This window comes from Oncorhynchus tshawytscha, linkage group LG14 (genome assembly GCF_018296145.1).
Source record: "Oncorhynchus tshawytscha isolate Ot180627B linkage group LG14, Otsh_v2.0, whole genome shotgun sequence".
NCBI lineage: Eukaryota > Metazoa > Chordata > Actinopteri > Salmoniformes > Salmonidae > Oncorhynchus > Oncorhynchus tshawytscha.
Window position 1 is genome coordinate 1,559,784 of NC_056442.1, and position 16,521 is coordinate 1,576,304.

The 16,521-nt window shown below is 39.2% G+C and overlaps 1 protein-coding gene across 1 annotated transcript; it reads left to right on the forward strand.

Annotated features, from left to right (window-relative positions):
* The first annotated feature begins 8,238 nt into the window (after positions 1–8,238).
* Positions 8,239–16,503, forward strand: LOC112235953 (insulin-like growth factor-binding protein 5). Its single transcript, XM_042296721.1, has 4 exons — positions 8,239–9,055; positions 13,102–13,319; positions 13,431–13,550; positions 14,564–16,503. Exons 1-4 carry the CDS (start codon positions 8,722–8,724, stop codon positions 14,699–14,701), a joined length of 810 nt encoding a protein of 269 aa, XP_042152655.1. The 5' UTR covers positions 8,239–8,721; the 3' UTR covers positions 14,702–16,503.
* Positions 16,504–16,521: the final 18 nt, after the last annotated feature.

Consider the following 16,521-nt stretch of genomic DNA (forward strand, 5'->3'; position numbering starts at 1 on the left):
AGAGATCCTGAACAGCTCACGTTGATCCCAGGACTAAGAGAAGCACCAGAAACAACCAGCATTTTAGCGCATAAACCTCACAACACACATGCTAGTACACACACATACACCTCACACACACACACACACACACACACACACACACACACACACACACACACACACACACACACGCACACCCGCACACACACACACACACAAACACAAACACCCACGTAGATGAGGTGGCCATGGTCCATTGCTACAGGGTGGGGAGTGTCAGAAACATCATGACTTCCCTGAGCAAAGCTGAGTTGAGCTGTCAGAACAGCACCTCCATAGCCCCTATGCTCAGTCCATGTCTGTCAGAACAGCACCTCCATAGCCCCTATCCTCAGTCCATGTCTGTCAGAACAGCACCTCCATAGCCCCTATCCTCAGTCCATGTCTGTCAGAACAGCACCTCCATAGCCCTTATCCTCAGTCCATGTCTGTTAGAACAGCACCTCCATAGCCCCCTATCCTCAGTCCATGTCTGTCAGAACAGCACCTCCATAGCCCCTATCCTCAGTCCATGTCTGTCAGAACAGCACCTCCATAGTCCCTATCCTCAGTCCATGTCTATCAGAACAGCACCCCCATAGCCTCTAGCTTCAGTCCATGTCTGACAGAACAGCACCTCCATAGCCCCTCGCCTCAGTCCATGTCTGTCAGAACAGCACCTCCATAGCCTCTAGCTTCAGTCCATGTCTATCAGAACAGCACCTCCATAGCCCCCTAGCCTCAGTCCATGTCTGTCAGAACAGCACCTCCATAGCCTCTATCCTCAGTCCAAGACAACATTCCAACACTCTCGAGGAACATTTACAGTCATTGTCTGCATCCCAAATGGAACCCTATTCCCTATGTAGTGCACTACTTTTGACCAGGGGCCAAAGGGCAACTTTGTGTCATTATTAAAAGTAGTGCACTACATAGTGAATGGAGTGTCATTTGGGACGCAGAGTGTCTGCTACAGCATGACAAATTGGGAGTATTGTTGGGACGTAAGTCTGTGTTTATCAAGTAGGCAAAAACATGTGTACTACTTTACGGTACTCCATCTAAAGTATTTATACAGTAGAAAGAATGGTGGCCCTGGACAGGAAGTCTGACTGACTGACTTGCGACTTGACACAAGTCAGGCAGGGTGTAGTTGCCTTGTTACTTTCGAACAGGTGCCTTCCCCACAGTCCAAATGCTTCATTTACCATACTGTGTCATGCTTGTATGAGGAACATCAACATTTTGCCCAGGACCACCGGTGGAGAAGAGACCATCAATGGGTCTTGCTTGGTTCAACAAACATTAGAACATCTACACCAGTTTGACAGAATCTGAAATGGAATGCCAAGGGGTGTTTTGTGGGCTCAATCTATACGTGTAATACTATCTCTCCTACACACTGAAGAAGGCTGCAAAGCCAAAACGTCTGTGTACACTATTCCTGATGCAGTGAAAAAAAAAAATTACATCGAAAAATGAAGTAAGCTTTATGAGACATCTTTTTGAGTGCGGACCAATCACACCTTTTGTTTGTCTGAATTCCGGGGGTTTAAGCACCAGCCAAGCTTGTGGGAGAGTAGTTCTCCACTCTCATATCAACCTGCGCTATATTAGCCGCCTCGTGTTTCAACTGACACGACACCAGGCGTGTCCACAGAGGAACCAGCCCGTCATCCTCCCTAACCCAATGAACACAACGACAGATTAGATCAATTTAATGTGCTCCACCAGCATTTAAATCTCACTCCTATTTTCAAATCCAGATGAAATGAATAGTGGGTTGGTTGACGTTGTATCTCAGTGACATCCATGCATGCCGGGCCAGGAGCATATTCAAATCAAATCCCCCAAAAATATTTTGTCAAATTTGCCGAATCCAACAGGTGTAGACTTTAACGTGAAATGCTTCCCAATGATCCAGAGTTTCAAAAACAATAGTAACACAAGAGGAATAAAATACACAAGAATGAAGCTATATACAGGAAGTACCAGTACCAGATCAATGTGGAGCTATATACAGGAAGAACCAGTACCAGATGAATGTGGAGCTATATACAGGAAGTACCAGTACCAGATCACTGTGGAGCTATATACAGGAAGTACCAGTACCAGATCAATGTGGAGCTATATACAGGAAGTACCAGTACCAGATCACTGTGGAGCTATATACAGGGAGTACCAGTACCAGATCAATGTGGAGCTATATACAGGAAGTACCAGTACCAGATCACTGTGGAGCTATATACAGGAAGAACCAGTACCAGATGAATGTGTAGCTATATACAGGAAGTACCAGTACCAGATCAATGTGGAGCTATATACAGGAAGTACCAGTACCAGATGAATGTACAGAGAGATACAAGGTATTTGAGGTAGATATGTACATGAAGGCAGGGTAAAATGACTAGGCATCAGGATAGATAATAATAAGGTATTTGAGGTAGAAATGTACATGAAGGCAGGGTAAAGTGACTAGGCATCAGGATAGATAATAATAAGGTATTTGAGGTAGATATGTACATGAAGGCAGGGTAAAATGACTAGACATCAGGATAGATAATAATAAGGTATTTGGGGTAGATATGTACATGAAGGCAGGGTAAAATGACTAGGCATCAGGATAGATAATAATAAGGTATTTGGGGTAGATATGTACATGAAGGCAGGGTAAAATGACTAGGCATCAGGATAGATAATAATAAGGTATTTGAGGTAGATATGTACATGAAGGCAGGGTAAAGTGACTAGGCATCAGGATAGATAATAATAAGGTATTTGAGGTAGATATGTACATGAAGGCAGGGTAAAATGACTAGGCATCAGGATAGATAATAATAAGGTATTTGAGGTAGATATGTACATGAAGGCAGGGTAAAGTGACTAGGCATCAGGATAGATAATAATAAGGTATTTGAGGTAGATATGTACATGAAGGCAGGGTAAAATGACTAGGCATCAGGATAGATAATAATAAGGTATTTGAGGTAGATATGTACATGAAGGCAGGGTAAAATGACTAGGCATCAGGATAGATAATAATAAGGTATTTGAGGTAGATATGTACATGAAGGCAGGGTAAAATGACTAGGCATCAGGATAGATAATAATAAGGTATTTGAGGTAGATATGTACATGAAGGCAGGGTAAAATGACTAGGCATCAGGATAGATAATAATAAGGTATTTGAGGTAGATATGTACATGAAGGCAGGGTAAAGTGACTAGGCATCAGGATAGATAATAATACGGTATTTGAGGTAGATATGTACATGAAGGCAGGGTAAAATGACTAGGCATCAGGATAGATAATAATAAGGTATTTGAGGTAGATATGTACATGAAGGCAGGGTAAAATGACTAGGCATCAGGATAGATAATAATAAGGTATTTGGGGTAGATATGTACATGAAGGCAGGGTAAAATGACTAGGCATCAGGATAGATAATAATAAGGTATTTGGGGTAGATATGTACATGAAGGCAGGGTAAAGTGACTAGGCATCAGGATAGATAATAATAAGGTATTTGGGGTAGATATGTACATGAAGGCAGGGTAAAATGACTAGGCATCAGGATAGATAATAATAAGGTATTTGGGGTAGATATGTACATGAAGGCAGGGTAAAGTGACTAGGCATCAGGATAGATAATAATAAGGTATTTGGGGTAGATATGTACATGAAGGCAGGGTAAAATGACTAGGCATCAGGATAGATAATAATAAGGTATTTGGGGTAGATATGTACATGAAGGCAGGGTAAAGTGACTAGGCATCAGGATAGATAATAATAAGGTATTTGGGGTAGATATGTACATGAAGGCAGGGTAAAATGACTAGGCATCAGGATAGATAATAATAAGGTATTTGGGGTAGATATGTACATGAAGGCAGGGTAAAATGACTAGACATCAGGATAGATAATAATAAGGTATTTGGGGTAGATATGTACATGAAGGCAGGGTAAAATGACTAGGCATCAGGATAGATAATAATAAGGTATTTGGGGTAGATATGTACATGAAGGCAGGGTAAAGTGACTAGGCATCAGGATAGATAATAATAAGGTATTTGGGGTAGATATGTACATGAAGGCAGGGTAAAATGACTAGGCATCAGGATAGATAATAATAAGGCATTTGAGGTAGATATGTACCTAAAGTGAGTGTGTATGTGTGAGTGCGCATGTGTATGTGTTTGTGTGTGTTGTGTCGGTATGCGTGTGTGTGTGTTATGTCTGTGATGGGGTATGTCGAGAAAGAAGTAGAGCGAAAGAAAGGAAGAAAGAAAGAAACAAAGAGAGAGAGAGAAACAAAGAGAGAAAGAAAGACAGAGAAAGAGAATGAAAGATAGAGAGAGATAGAACGAATGAAAGAAAGAGCGAAAGAATGAGAGAAAGAAAGAGAGAAAGAAAGAGAGAAAGAAAAAGAGAAAGAGAGAAAGAAAGAGAGAAAGAATGAGAGAAAGAAAGACAGAGAAAGAGAATGAAAGATAGAGAGAGATAGAACGAATGAAAGAAAGAGCGAGAGAAAGAAAGAGCGAAAGAGAGAAAGAGAGAAAGAAAGAGAGAAAGAAAAAGATAAAGAGAGAGAGAAAGAGAGAAAGAATGAGAGAAAGAAAAAGAGAAAGAGAGAAAGAAAAAGAAAGAGAGAAAGAAAAAGAGAAAGAGAGAAAGAAAAAGAGAAAGAGAGAAAGAAAAAGAGAAAGAGAGAAAGAAAAAGAGAAAAAGAAAGAGAGAAAGAAAAAGAGAACGAGAGAGAGAAAGAGAGAAAGAATGAGAGAAAGAAAAAGAGAAAGAGAGAAAGAAAAAAGAAAGAGAGAAAGAAAAAGAGAAAGAGAGAAAGAAAAAGAGAAAGAGAGAAAGAGAGAAAGAAAAAGAGAAAGAGAGAAAGAAAAAGAGAAAGAGAGAAAGAAAAAGAGAAAGAAGAAAAAAAGAAAAGAGAGAAAGAAAAAGAAAAGAGAGAAAGAAAAAGAGAAAGAAAAAGAAAAAGAAGAAAGAAAGAAAAAGAGAAAGAAGAAAGAAGAAAGAAAAGAAAAGAAAAGAGAAAAGAGAGAAAGAAAAAGAGAAAGAAAGAAAGAAAAGAGAAAAAAGAAAAAGAAAAGAGAAAAGAAAGAAAGAAAGAAAAAGAAAGAAAGAAAGAAAAAGAAAAGAAAAAGAGAAAGAGAGAAAGAAAAAGAGAAAGAGAGAAAGAGAAAGAGAAAGAAAGAAAAGAGAGAAAGAGAAAAGAGAAAGAAAAAGAGAAAAAGAAAGAGAAAAGAGAAAAGAGAAAAGAGAGAAAAAGAGAAAGAAGAAAGAAAGAGAAAAGAGAGAAAAGAAAAAGAGAAAGAGAAAAAAAGAGAAAGAGAAAAAAGAGAAAGAAAGAAGAAAAAGAGAAAGAAAGAGAGAGAAAAAGAAAAAAGAAAGAAAGAGAGAGAGAAAAAGAGAAAGAGAAAAGAAAAAAGAGAGAAAGAAAAAGAGAAAGAGAGAAAGAAAAAGAGAAAGAAAAAGAGAAGAGAAAAAAAAGAAAGAGAGAAAGAAAAAGAGAAAGAAAAAAGAAAGAAAAGAAAGAAAGAGAGAAAAAGAGAAAGAGAAAAGAAAAAAAAAGAGAGAAAGAAAAAGAGAAAGAAAAAGAGAAAAGAGAGAAAGAAAAGAGAAAGAGAGAAAGAAAAAGAAAGAGAGAAAGAAAAAAGAAAGAAAGAAAGAAAAAGAGAAAGAAAGAAAGAGAAAGAGAAAGAGAGAAAAGAAAAAGAGAAAGAGAGAAAGAAAAAGAGAAAGAGAGAAAGAAAAAGAGAAAGAGAGAAAGAAAAAGAGAAAGAGAGAAAGAAAAAGAAAAAGAAGAAGAGAAAAAGAGAAAGAGAGAAAGAAAAAGAGAAAGAGAGAAAGAAAAAGAGAAAAGAGAGAAAGAAAAAGAAAGAAAAGAGAAAAAAGAGAAAGAAAAGAGAAAGAGAGAAAGAAAAAGAAAAGAGAGAAAGAAAAAGAGAAAGAGAGAAAGAAAAAGAGAAAGAGAGAAAGAGAAAAGAAAAAGAAGAAAAAGAGAAAGAGAGAAAGAAAAAGAGAAAGAAGAAAGAAAAAGAGAAAGAGAGAAAGAAAAAGAGAAAGAGAAAAGAGAAAAGAGAAAGAGAAAGAAAAAGAAAAAGAGAAAGAAAAGAGAGAAAGAAAAGAAAAGAGAAAGAAAGAAAAAGAAAAAGAGAAAGAAAGAAAGAAAAAAAGAGAGAAAGAAAAAGAGAAAAGAAAAAGAGAAAGAGAAAAGAGAAAAGAGAAAGAGAAAGAGAGGAAGAGAAAGAGAAAGAGAGAAAGAAAAAGAGAAAGAGAGAAAGAGAGAAAGAAAAAGAGAAAGAGAGAAAGAAAAAGAGAAAGAGAGAAAGAGAGAAAGAAAAAGAGAAAGAGAGAAAGAAAAAGAGAAAGAAAAAGAGAAAGAGAGAAAGAAAAAGAGAAAGAGAGAAAGAGAGAAAGAAAAAGAGAAAGAGAGAAAGAGAGAAAGAGAGAAAGAAAAAGAGAAAGAGAGAAAGAAAAAGAGAAAGAGAGAAATAAAAAGAGAAAGAGAGAAAGAAAAAGAGAAAGAGAGAAAGAGAGAAAGAGAAAGAGAAAGAGAGAAAGAAAAAGAGAAAGAGAGAAAGAAAAAGAGAAAGAGAGAAAGAAAAAGAGAAAGAGAGAAAGAAAAAGAGAAAGAGAGAAAGAAAAAGAGAAAGAGAAGGAGAAAGAGAGAAAGAGAGAAAGACAAAGAGAAAGAGAAAGAGAGAAAGAGAGAAAGAAAAAGAGAAAGAAAGAAAGAAAGAGAGAAAGAAAAAGAGAAAGAAAGAAAGAAAGAAAGAGAGAAAGAAAAAGAGAAAGAGAGAAAGAGAGAAAGAAAAAGAGAAAGAGAGAAAGAAAAAGAGAAAGAGAGAAAGAAAAAGAGAAAGAGAGAAAGAAAAAGAGAAAGAGAGAAAGAGAGAAAGAAAAAGAGAAAGAGAGAAAGAAAAAGAGAAAGAGAGAAAGAAAAAGAGAAAGAGAGAAAGAGAGAAAGAAAAAGAGAAAGAGAGAAAGAAAAAGAGAAAGAGAGAAAGAAAAAGAGAAAGAGAGAAAGAAAAAGAGAAAGAGAGAAAGAAAGAGAGAAAGAAGAAGAGAAAGAGAGAAAGAAGAAGAGAAAGAGAGAAAGAAAAAGAAAAAGAGAAAGAGAGAAAGAAAGCAAGCAGAGAATGGGTTAATATTGCCTGGAGCTGAAAGGACCGGAGACTAAATTTGGTAACATCACGCACGCGCGCACACACACACACACACACACACACACACACACACACACACACACACACACACACACACACACACACACACACACACACACACACACACACACACACACACACACACACACACACACACACACCACTCACAGGCAATGTTACAAATATTACACAGTAAGATGCCATAGCATCTTCTGGCTGAAGTACACTCTTGTCTACTTGTTATTATCTTACATTGGCAGGTCACATCGAGGTCACATCGACCTTGGTGAACTATACTGAAGTTCTCATCGACCTTGGCGAACTGTACTGACCACGGGCTTATCTTGACCACATGCTGTCATATTACAGACAACCACAGCTCACAGTGACCCCAGTGTAGCTGGGAGAGCTTCCAGGAAACATGTTGCAGAGGTGGGGCTAACATCATCTGCCAAATATTTAACCTCAGTTGGTCAACTTTTTATCTCCTCAAAGAGTTGCAGATGTTGCTTTGAGGCAAATAACTTAATTTTATTAATTTCACCTTTATTTAACCAGGTAGGCTAGTTGAGAACAAGTTCTCATTTGCAACTGCGACCTGGCCGAGATAACGTTTGTAATGTAGACACAGTCTAGTCCACTGGTCCTAAAATCAGTCCATACAACTCAAGGCTGGATCACTAGTGTTACTTTATTCATTAAAAAAAACACCTCCCCACCTGATTACAAAAAAACAGCAGAAAATACACCAGAATATTGTATTTCAAAGAGAAATTGTAGCCTACAAATAGATAGGCCTATTTATTCCCTGTCAATGTCCATGATTGATGCAGGGGTCATCCAGCACATGCAGATCCTCCCCAAAACATTGTGGTCCCAGTCAGTTGGTTTTATTTATTTGCCCTCAGCATCGCCTTGTACCCAGCGGTAGAAGTCAGGGACTTGTCAGGACCCGCCCTGTACAATCAACAGCACCGCACGGAGTTGACAAGTGCGCCCTCCCCCATCAACGTCGTTTGACATATACCCATCGTTACAGGATTCGCCTCTGGCAGTTTTTAAAGAGGCAAGCTCAAAGCCACATATTATACTGTATGTGCAGAAAACGTGCGGGGAGGACAGCCTACAGAGATTGGTTCTTCTACAAGACAATCCCTGCTTTCTTCTTCTTCATTTGGAGACAATTGATGTGCATGCGTAAAACGACATTAGAAAGCCCAAAAGGAGAAGACTCGGGTTATTACTCGGTGGACAATCTAAACTCGAATATAATTGGACATTTGACACAATAAAGACAACGCAGACACTTCGCCCGGGTGAAGAGTGGAACCTTAGCATTTGATACAGTGATTGAGGGACTTTTACGCACGCAGGCAGTGGCCACCTGTGGATGGTGACTCTTTCAAGGACTTTTGCCCCAAAACCCCAATGATCGAAAGCATTGCAAGCGTTCCATGCAGTACACATAGTAGTTAATTATAGTTGTTTTATGTTTGTAATCATTTTAATTTGAAACAATATGCTGGTTAGTTTTTCACTCCTGGCAACGCTTCTCCTAAGCGAGTCGGGTTGTTTGGGCTCGTTCGTACCGTGCGAACCGTGTGACCAGAAGGTTATGTCGATGTGTCCGCCAGTGCCGGTGGGATGCCAGCTGGTGAAGGAGCCTGGCTGTGGTTGCTGCCTGACTTGCGCGCTCCCGGAGGGACAGTCTTGCGGGGTGTACACGGGGACTTGCACGCACGGGCTCCGATGCCTGCCGAAGAGCGGGGAGGAGAAACCGCTGCACGCGCTCCTCCACGGGAGAGGAGTGTGCGCCAACGAGAAGATGTACAAGCCGCTGCATCCAGGCAGGGGTAAATATGAGTCTTCATTTACTGATTTATCATATTTTACCATTTGTATTTCTTTAAAATGTTCAATATGTAGACACACATATCTTTATTGGAACTATATCGGCAGATTATCCCATTTGTTAGACATGGACACACACACACACACACACACACACACACACACACACACACACACACACAAAATCCACCACATGTATTGCCAAGATTGTTTGATTGATAACACACAGCTGAGAGCTGAAAATCAGGGGTTTTCAAGGGCATCATCTTGGCATGAGTGACCTAGTGCCTGGTACATGAAACAAGGTGAAGAAAAGATTACAAACATTTTAGAGCCTCCTGAGCTCTTTAGAGGGCCATTTGAAGGACAGTCACTGTGTCTGAATGCAGAATGTTAGCCGAGCGTGCCTCTCTGACTGCCAGCCTCCTGCTGGGTAAGATTTACCACCTCTTCTCATTTCCTGCAGGGTGTGAGCATTTAGAGAGGACAGAGGGCAAGGGGGAGGAGAGAGTGAAAGAGATGAAGACAGAGCAAGACAGACAGAGAGAGAGAGAGCAATAAAGAGGTAGAGAGATGAAGACAGAGTGAGACAGAGAGAGAGAGAGTAAAGAGATAGATGGAGAGAAAAAGAGAGAGATAGAAAGACAGAGAGAGAGAGGGAGGTAGACAGATGAAGACTGAGTGAGAGAGAGAGAGAGAGAGAGAGAGAGGGTAAAGAGGGTAAAGAGATAGACAGAGAGAAAAAGAGAGATAGAGAAAGAGAGAGAGAGAGGATACAGAGAGATAGACAGATACAGAGAGAGAGAGAGAGAGAGAGAGAGATAGACAGATACAGAGGGAGAGAGATCGACAGAGGAAGTGGAAGGTAGAAAGAGAGAGGAAGGGTATAAGGAGTCTTTTCGTTACAACTAAATCTGTGGCATTTCGAGAGCATAAAATTCACCCAGATCAGGAAATACATCATAACCCACTGAATCCCTCAGTCAGCAGCACTGGCAAGATTAGAGAGGGCCAGATTAGGAAGTGAGGACTTTGGATTGGGTTTTAAACTAGGCTATGCTGCCTACGCGCCAGCCTCGGGAGAGAAATAGTGTCAGTGGAACCGGTGGACTGAAGAGGGAATTCTCTTTTCTGAGAATAATCTAGGAAGGATGATGGGAGCGATGATGTCACACGAGATATTCTCAACCTCTGTGACATACCACTCAATCGCCTGTTTAGCGAGGTAAAGTTTAGTTTATTAGGATCCCCATTAGCTACTGCACATGCAGCAGCTACTCTTCCTTGAGTCCAAATGAAACATACAAGTACATGACAAAGTAAAGAACAGTAATAGACAAGAACAACAGAAGATATTACATTCAAATGAATTAAATTAAAAATTAAAAATTAAAAAGTTACATCATATTTAACTCATAACTCTTATATAATATATAACTACTCTATCTCTTATATAATATATAATAACTCTTACAACTCGCATATATATATACTCATTTACACATTTCATAACCAACCAATCCCCCCCTTCTCCTCTGTGGGGAAAGGTCACACAAGCACAAAGTTTGCAAAGGTTAAAAAACATAATTCAGCACTTGAATGAGGACAGACTTTTCCAAATCTTCCATCCCAGTGGTGAAAGTAGTTCCTTGTAACTCTGTAAGTTGTAACTCTTATATATTATATAACTTTTATAACTTATATAATACATAACTCTTATATAATATATAACTCTTATAACCCTTATATATTATATAATTCTTATAACTCTTATATAATATATAGCTCTTATAACTATTACATAATATATAACTCGTATAACTCTTATATATTATATAACTCTTATAACTCTCATATAAAATATAACTCTTATAACTCTCATATAAAATATAACTCGTATATATTATATAACTCTTATAACTCGTATATATGATATAAGTCTTATATAATGTATAGCTCTTATAACTCTTATATATTATATAACTCTTATAACTCTTATATATTATATAACTTGTTTTATTTGTATTTTTTAATTAGGAATTTAATGTAATATCTTCTGTTATAGGAAAGACACCAAGCAACAACACAAATTCTATTTACACACTAGTCATACTGTATATACATATTGTTAAATACAGTACAGTTAAATCTTCTATATTATATAGCTCTTATATAACATATAACTCTTAGAAATCTTATATAACATATAACTCTTATATAATATGTAACTCTTATAACTCTTATATATGATATAAGTCTTATAACGCTTATATAATATATAACTCTTATAACGCTTATGTAATATATAACTCTTATACCTCTTATATAATATGTAACTCTTATAACTCTTATGTAATATATTACTTTTATAACTCTTATATAATATTTATCTCTTATCACTCTTATATAATATATAACTCATAACTCTTCTATAATATGTAACTGTTATAACTCTTATGTATTATATAACTCATAACTTTGTTGTAATGAAACATTCCTTATGCTTATAGATCTGTCCCTGCTGCATATGGTCTATCTTTAGTCAGTGTTGATATCTTTATGGCAGATGAAGTGGGTTGCTGAAATATGCATGTAGAGATGTGGCCATTTGGATTTGGCAAGACCTAGGGATTCTTGCCAGTTTTATAGGAGCTGTTCGCATTTGTCATTCACAGCCAAGGGGTAGAGAGAGAGGAGAAAGGAAGATAGGGGAGGAGACTGAGAGAGAGTGAGAGAGAGAGACATAGAGATAGACAGAGAGAGAGAGAGAGAGAGAGAGGGAGAGAGAGAGAGAGAGAGAGGGAGAGAGAGAGGTGTAGAATGCTGTATGTTCATTGGATGACCCAGTTTAAAAGTCATGTCTTCCATTGCATGTGCCAAGCATTGACTTGAGAGGTCTGTTGCATTGACATAATAGACCACACCACTCTTTGGCCCTAATCCAGCTATGTCACAGTTTACATTTAGCTCCCTCTTAGCTCCAGCTACAAGCCAGGGACTCTGCAAAAGGAAATCTCCACCTCGCATGCAACAACTCCAGTGTACAACTCCAGTACAAATCTTGTATACATACAGTATTAAGTACTACTTAAGTAGTTTTTTGGGGCATTTGTACTTTACTTTACTATTGCTATTTTTGACTACTTTTACCTTTACTTCACTACATTCCTTAAGAAAATAATGTCCTTTTCACTCCATACCTTTTCCTTGACACCCAAAGGAAGTCGTTACATTTTGAATGCTTAGCAGGACAGGAAAATAGTCCAATTCACGCACTTATCAACCGAACATCCCTGGTCATCCCTACTGCCTCTGATCTGGCAGACTCACTAAACACAAATACTTTGTTTGTAAATGATGTCTTAGTGTTGGAGTGTGACCCTGGCCCCTGGCTATCCATACATAAAGAAATAAAAATGCAAATGGTGCCGTCTGGCTTAATATATGGAAATTGAAACAATTTACAGTTTTACTTTTGAAACCAAATACTTTTAGACTTTTACTCAAGTAGTATTTTACTGGGTCACTTTTACTTAAGTCATTTTCTATTAAGGTATCTTTACTTTTACAACTGTATGACTGTTGGGTACTTTTTCCTCCAATGGGTGGGGGAAAGAGAGAAGAGGATCAGATTAAGAGAATGGAGAAATGCTTGTAAATGGACTGTGGCGAATAACTCCCTTAACCACTGACTGACCATGTGAGAAGTAGGCACACATTGTATGAGTCAGCTGGAGATTTCTTGATTGGGAAAACCTCAAGGTCTCCCTCCAGTGTTAGGAGTGGCTCTGTCTAAACCCACTGCCTCTCTTCAACTCTTTTCCTTCATCTGCACCGATGTGGAAGACCTTGACAGTATCCCACTCTTCCTACTTCCTCCTCCTCCTCTTCCTCTTCATATTCCTCCTCCTCCTACTCTTCCTCGCCCGCCTCCCCCTCCCCTCCCCCTCATCTTCCTCCTCTTTTTCCTCCTCCCCTTCACCTCCTCCTCCTCCTGCTCCTCTTCCTCACCACCATCATCATCCTCTCTGACTCTCTGTCTCCTCAGACGGTTATTCTCCAGAGGAAGCTATGTTAGCAGTGGTTCCAGAGTCCCTGCTGCCCCAGGCCAAGGTGCCTCTGTACGGGGGCAGAGACCACATCAGCAGCCGCAAGGCTCAGGCCATGAGACAGGCTAAAGACCGCAAGAGACAGCAGGCCAAGCTCCACTCTGTCAGCAGCCTTGACTACTCAACCCTCGCCCTGGACAAACTGCAGCCTGAGTTTGTAAGTTGAACATATATACAGTGTATATGCAGACAAACACGCAGACACACACACAAACACACGCACACACACACCATTCTTGCCCTAAACTATGACCCTGTATGTGTGTAGGGACCCTGCAGGAGAAAGCTGGATGGGATCATTCAGAGGATGAAAAACACATCTAGAGTCCTAGCTCTGTCCCTATACCTTCCCAACTGTGACAAGAAGGGATTCTTCAAGCACAAGCAGGTACCCATGGACTATTCTATCCTATACTATTGTATCCTATTCTATTCTATCATATTCTATTCATTTGATCCTATTCTATACTGGGAGAGGAGTCAGGTGCAGGAGAGCAGAGAATTGTGAACAGGCGCACACTTTATTTAGGCAGGAGAAACTAACAGATGGACACTGCATCGAAACCTACAGCCAATTGGCAAAAGTGCAAAATGCGCAAACAGTCACAATAATTATGTTCAAACAAATTAACATACCTCGTGAAAATAAAACACTGAATAAACGCATACCAGTATAGTGCATCAAATTAGACATGTTACACAAAACAATCTCACACAAAGACATGAGGGGGAACAGAGGAATAAATACATGTAGTGTGATTGGGGAGTGAAAACCAGGTGTGCAGGGAACAAGACAAAACAAATGGATAAATGAAAAATGGAGCGGCGATGGCTAGAAAGCCTGTGACGTCGACTGCCGAACGCCGCCCAAACAAGGAGAGGAGCCGTGGAAGTCGTGACACCTATTCTATCATATTCTATCATATTCTATTGTATCAGATTATTTCCTGTTCTATTCTATCCTATTCTATTCTATTGTATCCGATTCTATCCTATTGTCACGATTGTCTAATGAATTAACGGACCAAGGCACAGCGTATGTAGAGTTCCACATTTTTCTTAAATGAAACTCACAAAACCAATAAAGAGCAACGAAACGTGCCGTTCTGTAGAGCTCACAGGCATCAACATAAAAACAAGATACCACAAAGCACAATGGGGAAATGGCTGCCTAAATATGATCCCCAATCAGAGACAACGATAAACAGCTGCCTCTGACTGGGAACCATACCAGTCACACCCCGACCTAACCAAAATAGAGAATAAAAAGGCTCTCCATCGTCAGGGCGTGACACCTATTCTATTCAATCCTTTTCTATTATATCCTATTCTATTCTATCCTATTCTATTTCATTTAATTGTATTCCATCTTATTCCCTGCTATTTCCTCTCCTCCTGCAGTGTAAACCATCACGTGGGCGGAAGCGGGGGATCTGTTGGTGTGTGGACCGTTTTGGCGTGCAGCTCCCTGGCACGGACTACAGTGGAGTGGACATCCAGTGCAAAGACCCGGAGAGCAACAGCAACAAAAACGAATGAGAGATGGCCAATTTGGTCACCTGAAATGAGCCAAGGCCCGCCTCTCTTTACCCCTACTCCTGCAAATCACATGTACATGCAAAATATGCAAAAGCCAATCAAATCAGGAAAGCAGAGCACAGATACAGTACATACACATGGTTTTAAACTATACATCTACCTATACTGAGATGACCTATAACTTCCCTTTGAAGCACATATAACAATGTTCTCTGATTTAAACTATATTAGATTCTGTTGAAACAAAATTTTAAGGCTAAAGAGTAAAGCGAATCTTTTTCACCTATGTTGTTATCGTGATGTTGACAGGAACTCTTTACTGGGGAGCACAGTAATCTGGGGTCGTATTTAAACGTAACTCTGTTCCCTTGGTCCAAATGTTTGTCCCTTCAGAGCACTTCCCCTACAAGAGAACCTCAGTGACTGAAAGTACTTTATTGTCTGAGTTTGGGTCTATGTCCTTATATGTCTTTCTGAGTGCGATGAGATGAGCTTTTTTCATTCCTGCCTTTCTTCCACTTTGTCTGCCAGATTGTTCTGAGTTGAGGGTCTTAAGAACTAGTAACTGCTCGTATACAGTAGGTTGTTACAGAGTAGTTACAGTAGCTATCTTAATAAACCCATCAACTGCTACTTCTGATGGGTTGTGTCTCAATATAGTGTCATATGGGTGACTGTATGAAATGACTGTGTGTGTGCCTCCTATACTTTCTCCTTTAGTAGTCTGTATTGTGCCTTACCTTCCGTGAAGTATATAAAAAAAAGATCACCTCAAAAACACATCATGACAGTCATTTGCTTGTTTTGTCGTTTATAAACGACAGCCAAGAAAGTACAGGTGCTTTGAAAAGTCCAACACAGGCTCAAATCGCATGCAAATGCTGCACGGCGTTTCTATTGACTTCTCATAGCTTCCTGTCTGACCACAACACAGTCTTCTGCCTAGGACTCTACTGTATGACCCCTGGAAAGGTGTGGCTCTTTGGGTTTCTATGGAAATCTCAGTGCCTTCTCTCTCTCTCTCTCTCTCTCTCATGACTTTGAATCCAGATTTACATCCAGATTATCAGGCCTTGTCGTTGAACGAGGACATTTTAGCAGTATGTGGATGTGGAGATTTGGTTGCCCGAGATCCATGAGTTGACGAGTGTGAAGATATAAGTCTCCACGATATAAGGCCGTGATGATACTTCTTGATCCTACGTCCCGTTTGTGAACATGATGTTAAATCAGACGTCAACTGATTTTATTGAAGCTCAAAACATTTGCCAGATATTTTGTTGACATTCCTTGAAATAGACATCCCAATTTTCAGGGTATGGTAACATGCCAATAGCTTTGACAGGGGCTGTGTATACAGCCTATGCCTGCCACTAGAATGCATAGGAGACTTGGAAAGGTTTCTCAACTCAGTCTTAAGCTTGCTTGTATGAAAGACCATGACATCTCAAACATTCCATATTCGTGATAAAAAACATGTAGCAAACAAATAGGTAACAGTTTACTTAAAGCCAAACGGTACAATGCTTCTTTGCTGCAATTTACTAACAGGCTGAAAATAGCTGTTTAGTCAGGGTCCATCAGAGACGATGGTAAGACGTTATAACAGGGTCATACATGCTTATGACAATTCTTACAACGCAATACACCTGTTGGCTTTAAGTGAAGTGTTACTAACAAATCCATGTGAATATTACAAATATGTCATATTTATTCACTGTGTAATTGATATACTTTAACCTTGTCTTTTTTGTAACGACAAAGCATTTATTTAAATAAAGTTATGTATTGATGTATGGGAAGGTTTGTTCTGTCTTTTG